Here is a 9,727-nt window from a genome sequence, read left to right on the forward strand (position 1 = left end):
TAAAATGAATCTCGATCGCAGTGATACACATGTTCGTGCCAAAAGATATAAAATAGTAATGATAGTACCACATACTTGTGGCACTGCCATTTGAGTCATATTGGTATAGAACGCATGAAGAAGCTCCATGTAGATGGATCTTTGGACTCACTCGTTTTTGAAAAGATTGAGACATGCGAACCATGTCTATTGGTATATATGCGTGAAGAAACTCCATGCAGATGGATCGTTTGGACTCACTTGTTTTTGAATCACTTGAGACATGCAAATCATACCATATGGGCAAGATGACTGAAAGGCCTCGAGAGCAACTTGTTGGAAGTAATACATTTGATGTGTGCAGTCCAATGAGTGCTGAGGAACGCAGTGGATATCGATATGTTCTTACTTCACAGATGATTTGAGTAGATGCTGAGAATATTTACTTGATAAAACACAAGTCTGAATTATTGAAAGGTTCAAGTAATTTCAGAGTGAAGTTGAAGATTGTCGTGACAAGAGGATAAAATGTCTGTGATATGATCATAGAGATGAGTATCTGAGTTACGAGTTTGGCACACAATTAAGACATTGTGGAAAGTGTTTCACAATTAATACCGCCTGGAACACCACAGTGTGATGGTGTGTCCGAACATCATAACTGCACCCTATTGGATATGGTGCATACCATGATGTCTCTTATCGAATTACCACTATCGTTTATGGGTTAGGCATTAGAGACAACCGCATTCACTTTAAATAGGGCACCACGCAATTCCGTTGAGACGACACCGTTTAGAGAAACCTAAGTTGTCGTTTCTTAAAAGTTTGGGGCTGCGATGCTTATGTGAAAAAGTTTCAGGCTGATAAGCTCGAACCCAAAGCGGATAAATGCATCTTCATAGAAACCCAAAACAGTTGGGTATACCTCCTATTTCAGATCTGGAAGCAAAAGTAATTGCTTCTAGAAACGAGTCCTTTCTCGAGGAAAAGTTTCTCTCGAAAGAATTGAGTGGGAGGATGGTGGAGACTTGATAAGGTTATTGAACCGTCACTTCAACTAGTGTGTAGCAGGGCACAGGAAGTTGTTCCTGTGGCACCTACACCAATTGAAGTGGAAGCTTATGATAGTGATCATGAAACTTCGGATCAAGTCACTACCAAACCTCGTAGGTCGACAAGGATATGTACTACTCCTGAGTGGTACGGTAATCCTGTCTTAGATATCATGTTGTTAGACAATACTGAACCTACGAGCTATGGAGAAGCGATGGTGGGCCCATATTCCGACAAATGGTTAGAAGCCATGAAATCTGAGATAGGATCCATGTATCAGAACAAAGCATGGACTTTGGTGAACTTGCCCGATGATCGGCAAGCCATTGAGATAAATGGATCTTTAAGAAGAAGACGGACATGGACGGTAAGGTTACCGTCTATGAAGCTCGACTTGTGGCAAAGAGTATTTTCACAAGTTCAAGGAGTTGACTACGATAAGATTTTCTCATCCGTAGCGATGCTTAAGTCCGTCGGAATCATGTTAGCATTAGCTGCATTTATGAAATCTGGCAGATGGATGTCGAAACAAGTTTCCTTACCAGTTTTCGTAAGGAAAGGTTGTATGTGATACAATCAGAAAGGTTTTGTCGATCCTAAGGATGCTAAAAGGTATGCTAGCTCCAGCGATCCTTCCATGGACTAGAGCAAGCATCTCGGAATCAGAATATACGCTTTGTTGGAGTGATCAAAGTTTTTGGGTTTATACAAAGTTGTTAGAAACTTGTATTTACAATAAAGTGAGTGGGAGCGCTACAACATTTCTGATAAGTATATGTGAATGACATATTGTTGATCCGAAATTATGTAAAATTTCTGGAAAGCATAAAGGGTTGTTTGAAAGGAGTTTTTCAAAGGAAGACCTGGATAAAGCTACTTACATGTTGGGCATCAAGATCTATAGAGATAGATCAAGACGCCTGATGATACTTTCAAAGAACGCACACCTTGACATGATTTTGAAAGAGTTCAAAATAGATCAGAAAAGAAGGAGTTCTTGGCTGTGTTACAAGGTGTGAGTATTGAGTAAGACTCAAGACCTGACCACAGCAGAAGAGAGAGAAAGGACGAAGGTCGTCCCCTATGCTTTAGACGTAGGCTCTACAGTATGCTATGCTGTGTACCGCACATGAAGTGTGCCTTGCCATGAGTTGGTCAAGGGGTACAATAGTGATCCGGGAATGGATCACATGACAGCGGTCGAACTTATCCTTAGTATCTAGTGGACTAAGGAATTTTCTCGATTATGGAGGTGAAAAGGAGTTCGTCGTAAAGGGTTACGTCGATGCGAACTTTGACACTAATCCGGATGACTCTGAGTAGTAAACCGGATTCGTATAGTAGAGCAGTTATTTGAAATGGCTCCAAGTAGCGCGTGGTAGCATCCACAAGATGACATAGATATTCGTAAAGCACACACGGATCTGAAAGGTTCAGACCCGTTGACTAATAACCTCTCTCACAAGCATAACATGATCAAACCAGAACTCATTGAGTGTTAATCACATAGTGATGTGAACTAGATTGTTGACTCTAGTAAACTCTTTGGATGTTGGTCACATGGTGATGTGACCTGTGAGTGTTAATCACATGGTGATGTGAACTAGATTATTGACTCTAGTGCAAGTGGGAGACTGTTGGAAATATGCCCTAGAGGCAATAATAAATTGGTTATTATTATATTTCCTTGTTCATGATAATCGTTTATTATCCATGCTAAAATTGTATTGATAGGAAACTCAGATACATGTGTGGATACATAGACAACACCATGTCCCTAGTAAGCCTCTAGTTGACTAGCTCGTTGATCAATAGATGGTTACGGTTTCCTGACCATGGACATTGGATGTCGTTGATAACGGGATCACATCATTAGGAGAATGATGTGATGGACAAGACCCAATCCTAAGCCTAGCACAAGATCGTGTAGTTCGTTGCTAAGAGCTTTTCTAATGTCAAGTATCATTTCCTTAGACCATGAGATTGTGCAACTCCCGGATACCGTAGGAATGCTTTGGGTGTACCAAACGTCACAACGTAACTGGGTGGCTATAAAGGTGCACTACAGGTATCTCCGAAAGTGTCTGTTGGGTTGGCACGAATCGAGACTGGGATTTGTCACTCCGTGTAAACGGAGAGGTATCTCTGGGCCCACTCGGTAGGACATCATCATAATGTGCACAATGTGACCAAGGAGTTGATCACGGGATGATGTGTTACGGAACGAGTAAAGAGACTTGCCGGTAACGAGATTGAACAAGGTATCGGGATACCGACGATCGAATCTCGGGCAAGTAACATAGCGATTGACAAAGGGAATTGTATACGGGATTGATTGAATCCCCGACATCGTGGTTCATCCGATGAGATCATCGTGGAACATGTGGGAGCCAACATGGGTATGCAGATCCCGCTGTTGGTTATTGACCGGAGAACGTCTCGGTCATGTCTGCATGGTTCCCGAACCCGTAGGGTCTACACACTTAAGGTTCGATGACGCTAGGATTATAGGGAATAGATATACGTGGTTACCGAATGTTGTTCGGAGTCCCGGATGAGATCCCGGACGTCACGAGGAGTTCCGGAATGGTCCGGAGGTAAAGATTTATATATGGGAAGTCCTGTTTTGGTCACCGGAAAAGTTTCGGGTGCTATCGGTAACGTACCGGGACCACCGGGAGGGTCCCGGGGGTCCACCAGGTGGGGCCACCGGCCCCAGAGGGCTGCATGGGCCAAGTGTGGGAAGGGACCAGCCCCTAGGTGGGCTGGTGCGCCTCCCACAAGGGGCCCAGGGCGCAGGAAAGGGGGGAAGGGGGAAACCCTAGGCTCAGATGGGCCTAAGGCCCACCTAGTGGTGCGCCCCCCCTCTCTCCCCCCTTGGCCGCCCCCTAGATGGATCTAGGGCTGGCCGCACCCCTTGGGGGGGAAACCCTAGATGGGGGCTCAGCCCCTCCCCCTCCCCTATATATAGTGGGGGTTTTGGGGCTGCCAAAGGCACGAGACTTCCTCTCTCTTGGCGCAGCCCTACCCCTCTCCCTCCTCGTCTCTCGCAGTGCTTGGCGAAGCCCTGCTGGAGTGCCACGGTCCTCCACCACCACCACGTCGTCGTGCTGCTGCTGGACGGAGTCTTCCCCAACCTCTCCCTCTCTCCTTGCTGGATCAAGGCGTGGGAGACGTCACCGGGCTGCACGTGTGTTGAACGCGGAGGCGCCGTGGTTCGGCGCTTAGATCGGAATCAATCGTGATCTGAATCGCTACGAGTACGACTCCTTCATCCGCGTGCTTGCAACGCTTCCGCATCGCGATCTACAAGGGTATGTAGATACACTCCCCTTCACCTCGTTGGTAGATTACTCCATAGATTGATCTTGGTGATGCGTAGAAAATTTTGAATTTCTGCTACGTTCCCCAACACCCGGATCCGCGCGATCTCGGCGCGGCGTTCAGCGTCGGAGGGCGACAAGGGGCACGGGGACGCCGCCAGCGTTGAGCCTCCACGAGCCCGGCCTGCGAATGTCGGGTGGCGCCGGGTAGTTAGCCTCGTAATGGAGACGGGCCTCCCACTCGTGCAGATGGCGGCGGACGAAGTCGTTGGCCACCGCTCCGTCGTCGGGGAAACGCTCGGCCATCTGGGAAGGAGGGGGAGAGAGCAAAGGGCGCCGAGGGGGAAGAAGGTGGTTGGCGGCGAGAGAGTTGTGGGAGACGGGTGTGCGGCCAGCGGCGACGGTGGGCAGTTTTTATAGCGGCAAGGGGGCGGCAGTAGTGTGGACGCGTGGCGGGAAGGGCACGGGATGCGCGGCGGCGCGCCTTGACTGTGCCACCCATGATCAATGGAAGGCTGACCGGCGGCAGCCTTCGCATTGATTCGCATGAGAGCCGAGGCGGGCGCTGAGGACGACGATGCAGCCGCTGACTCGGCGGGCCCACGGGGTGGGAATCCGGCGCGGGAAGGTTTGGCACGTTTTTACTTTAGCTCGGCGCCTCCGATGTTGGATTCGGCCTGGGTCCATTGGTGCCAATTTCGGTCCTAACCGGCAAAATTTGGCCTCCTGAGGGCGCGACATGTTTTTTTTTAGCGCCGGCGATAAAAAAGTGACCTAGGGGCCTGTCGCGGGAGGGGAGGTAGGGATGGCACCCGCAGGGTATGGGTACGGGTGGAGTTACCCCATATCTTTACCCGTCCGCCGTGAGTTTACCCATCACACATACCCATACCCGTCAAGGGTACAATTTTTTCCCATACCCGTCACCCGACAGGGTTTATGGGTACCCGCAGGTAAAAGTACCCGCGTTTAGAACACATCAATTGAGTAGAAAATAGTTGTAAAAAGCAACATATAATCATAAATTATTAATAGCAACACATCTTAAACAACAATGTACAACAACATATTGTAACAACAACATATTCTCATAAACAAAAGTATTTGCCTATGAAGTGACATATAAAAATGTTAAACAACAACACATAATCATAAATAACAACACATATGCATACACTTTAAGTTCACGAAATCATGATAAATTATAGAGATAATTTGAATACATATTAGAGTTTTTACCTAGCATGATTAGGAGGAAAATGAATACATTGGGATATTAACGGAAACCCACCTGTCAACATTTTAGATGGGTACATGGGTACGCGGGCATGGGTTATACGATTCCATACCCGTGCCCTCTCTACCCGATGGGTATGATATTTCCCCATTTAAGTATCCATGGGTAATTTTTTGTCCCATACCCTTACCCTAATAGGGTTTTTACCCACAGGGTACGCGGGTAATGGGTATCCATTGCCATCCCTAAGGGGAGGGGGAGAGGGGGGCGAGTGGAGATGCTCTACGTTCTCAGCCAGTTTCTCACCATCGTATTTGCACGGAAAATAAAATAGAATTGACCCATGGCAGCTAGTAAAAGCTCCGAACTTAAACACGCTTGGGATTTCCTTACTTAGATCACTGCACAAGATTCTAGTACTTCTTCAGTGTGTACTCTGATATATATGCAGGAAAAATACATCCGCTGCTAAGTAACCCAAAAGAGCACAATTAGTGTTCCCAACGATAATTAGGTGTTCCCAACGTGAAGAGCACGACATAGTTACGCAGATGCCCTCCAATATTACATTAGTATTCTTCCAATAGAATAAGCATAGCAACCAAGATAATACAGTCACTATCGATCGAAGAACGAACCCCGACGATAATTAGGTGACTTGTAACCATCTGGAAGGACACCAAATCTTGTGACGTATTCACCATGCGGAGGCGCATCAAGGATGGCAGTCCATTTGACCTTCACTTTGAGTTTGCAGGAACCGAATTCACAGACAGTCTCGCGCAGAGGATATCTGAGAGTGACAAGATTCTTAGGGTCCACAGACCCATCCTCGTCTTCTTCAGTTTCCCCTTCACTATCCTCTTCACTGATTTCCTCGTCACCTCCAGCCCTAATATAATCCGCATCCTCAAACACAGGCTCAGCATAATCCTCATCCTCAATCTCACAACCTGCATCAAGAAAACAAACATAGACCACCATTTGTTCGTCGTCCTTGAACGCAGTGTCTTCTGAAGGCTCCTGGACAGCTAGCAGATTACGATTTAACACAAGGGAGCCATCTTGTCTGATCAAGTGACTGCTGGGAAGACTGCTATCATAAACAATCATGTGTTGTCTATAATTTCCAGTAGTCCCAACTGTTATTTTACCATTGAAGTCGACACCGGGCTGTTTATCCAGAACATAGACTTGAACACTAGCTGCCACTGGGTTTGCCACATGTTGCAATACCAATTTCACTGTACTCTGGAAGCTAGGTAGCTGGCGGGTGAAGCGCTTGTGATACTGGTCGAGATGGTACAGTATTACACCTTTGCTAAACTGTACTTCAGAATCATGCTCACCCTTGCCCTTGATCTTCAAATCGAACTCAAAAAATAGCAAGTCATCAGTAACCAATGCTCGGCATGGACCTGTGAGAGCTAACATATCCTCCTGCATAGGTTTCACAAAAATAATTAGACAAAACATGACTCCCCAGATAGTTGTGCAAGCTTATCTACAGTTGGAGATGAAAACCATGCTAGTCAATAAATTCAAACCATTTCAAAACTGCACTACCGTTCCTACCAATGGTTCTGCACATTTGTGAGTTGTATGGTCAAATGAGCAAGACATGACACATTCCATGATTAAAACATGTCAACATTAAGACATTTCCTGATTAATCAAAACCCAAAACCCACCTTTACACAGAAAGAGATTAAACAAGTAACAAGACCTCAATGGAGAAATCTCACATAATATAGAATGCAGCAGAATTGATGAAAAGAATATTGTTTCTGACAAGAAGATGAAACAATGGGTTGGATATGATAACAAGCTGCAAACAATATAATGTTCCAATTGAAAAGGTTAAGATGGTGGTTTTACAGTGGGGTGGATAACTACATCATCTGGATTTTATTACTATAATAAACATTGAATCGATTAAGCAAATAGTAGTATTAAGGAAGGGACAAATATATACCTCCGAATTGATGAATTGGGCATTGTTCTTTTCACGATCGAACAGAAGGACACATTTGTAGTCAACCTCATCCCTAACAATAACTCTGCCAAAAACCTCGACCGGGTATGTGTAATCAGGGCCGGTTTTAACAATCCTCAAGGAAATAACATTGATGGATGAATCTGCCATTTTAGGTACACCAGGATCATATGATGGCCCAAGTTTTGCATTTGCTGTAAATTAAAAAAGAGCAGAGATACAAATCAGAACAAACAAGAGGATGAATGCTTCTGATCAATAGCCAAACCTAAAAGGAAGTTAATGGTTGTGACTTGTGAATACAGAACTACAGTCTTCCTCTAGGAGCCGCGACCTGCTCCCGCAACCCGCTCCCACCCCCGAAACCCTCGCCGCCGCCACCTCCCCTGCCCGTCTCCGGCGGGATCCGGCCGCCCTCGCCGGCGCGCGGCCCGGATCCGTCCCCCCTCCCCCGCCCTCCCTTCCCCGTCCCTCCTTCCGCCCTCGCGTCGCCTCCCTGGGAGGCGGCCGGGACGGCCCCCGCGCCTCTCCTCTCGGCTTCGCCTCCTCTTCCTCTTCCCTGCCGTCGCCGGCGGGCGCCCCCGGCTCCGGCCCGGGGGGTGCCGGCGGTGGCAGGATCTCCTCTCCCCGCGCGCGCGTCCTCCTGGCCCGGGGCAGGGGGGCGGCGGCGGTGTCGCTCGGTTGGGCAGCGGTCCGGTGACCCGGCGGGGTGGCCGGCGGCGGACGTGGTGGCGGCGCTGCTCCTTGGCGGCGGGGCGGCGTGGTGGTGCGGGGTGGCCGACGTCGCGCCCCCGGCCCAGATCTAGGCCCGGCGGGCCCCATCTGGGTCCTAGCGGGCCGGCCCCTGGCGTGGCCTCGTTGTCTGGGGCGCGGTGAGGAGGAGGAGCGGCTCGGATATGGGGCGTCGGCGGGAGCTTTACGGGCCCACGAGGGCTCGGCCAGGCCTGTGGGCCCACGGGCCTGGTGTGCTCCTGCTATTGCGTCCGGACGGCTACCGTCGCTGACGGAGGAGGTGGGGCCCTCCCGTGTGCCGACGGTGCTGATGCCCTAGTCCCGGCTCTGATTCTTTGCCGCGCTGTCCTCACTTCGTTGTGCCGTGGTGAGACGGCGTGGGGGCCTCATGACCACGTTGGCGCATGGTGGTGGTTGGTTTGGTGGCTGGATCCGGAGCGCCCGAGGTGCGGGTTAGGATAGGAGGAAGCCCCTGTCGGCGTGGCTGACACCGGCGCGGTGGCGCCTGTGGGTGCCACCTGACCTTCCGGGAGGGCGTCGGGGGCTACCTTCCTCTCGCCTCGGCGTGTACCGGGGGAAACCCTTGGCAGCAGAGTCGTCATCGTCGCAATCCTTCTTGGAGGTGTTGATAGGTGCCGGCGCTTCGGAGTCTTGGAGCCTAGTGGAAGATCCCGGTGGGCGCAGCGTTCGCGAGGCTTCTTCGTTTTTGTTGATCCGCCGTTGTCAGCATTTGTTTCTTTTGCTCTTTATCTGTCGTTTCTTTTGGGCGCGACTGTGCTGCTTCCGCCCCAGCACCTATCTCTGTATGGTTCGGTTGGTTGCTTTGTATACAAAGCGGGGGGAAACCCTTTTTCGGCGAACTACAGTCTTCGGATACTCACACTTCTCATCAAGGTCGAAGTTGGCCAGGTGGAAGCCGCAGAAGCGGGTGAAAACATTAGAGTGCCTCTTGGGATCGTAGACCATGAGCTCCTTAACTTTTTTCTTGTGCATGTCATCCAGCTTGCTCTTATCCGTGCTGCGCAGCAGTTCAAGGAACGTGGGCTGCTTCTCATGCATTATCGTGCATTCCTCGCACATCTTGCCCGAATAAACGGGATCCATTATAGTGCATTCGCAGATCATACACTTGAGAGGGACGCCCTCGGCAGCTAGTTTAAACTTATCCCCGGACAACTTCGGCTGGTTTGTTAATCCCTTGATCCCACTATGAACCTTCAGAGGGTCCCAAACAACATTCAGATTCTCCGTCCTCTCGGCCAGGCTCGGCATCTTGTGGAGGAAGGAGAAAAGTACCGGGGTGAGGATCCGATTGCGCCGACGCCGCGGAGGGTTAAGGACGGCGGTGAGGATCCGATTGCCACCCGTCGGGAGCGATTGGATTGGATTGACGCAGGTGTTGGG

At 49.3% G+C, this 9,727-nt stretch overlaps 1 protein-coding gene across 1 annotated transcript; it reads right to left on the reverse strand.

The window, feature by feature from the left end:
• Positions 1-5,977: 5,977 nt before the first annotated feature.
• LOC123168467 (uncharacterized) lies at positions 5,978-9,727 on the reverse strand. The gene is made up of 3 exons (XM_044586355.1): positions 9,620-9,727; positions 7,571-7,785; positions 5,978-7,035 (listed from the first exon to the last, which is right to left on the reverse strand). Exons 2-3 carry the CDS (start codon positions 7,739-7,741, stop codon positions 6,214-6,216), a joined length of 993 nt encoding a protein of 330 aa, XP_044442290.1. The 5' UTR covers positions 7,742-7,785; positions 9,620-9,727; the 3' UTR covers positions 5,978-6,213.

The sequence above is a fragment of the Triticum aestivum genome, chromosome 1D, assembly GCF_018294505.1.
Source record: "Triticum aestivum cultivar Chinese Spring chromosome 1D, IWGSC CS RefSeq v2.1, whole genome shotgun sequence".
In the NCBI taxonomy this organism is placed as follows: Eukaryota; Viridiplantae; Streptophyta; class Magnoliopsida; order Poales; family Poaceae; genus Triticum; species Triticum aestivum.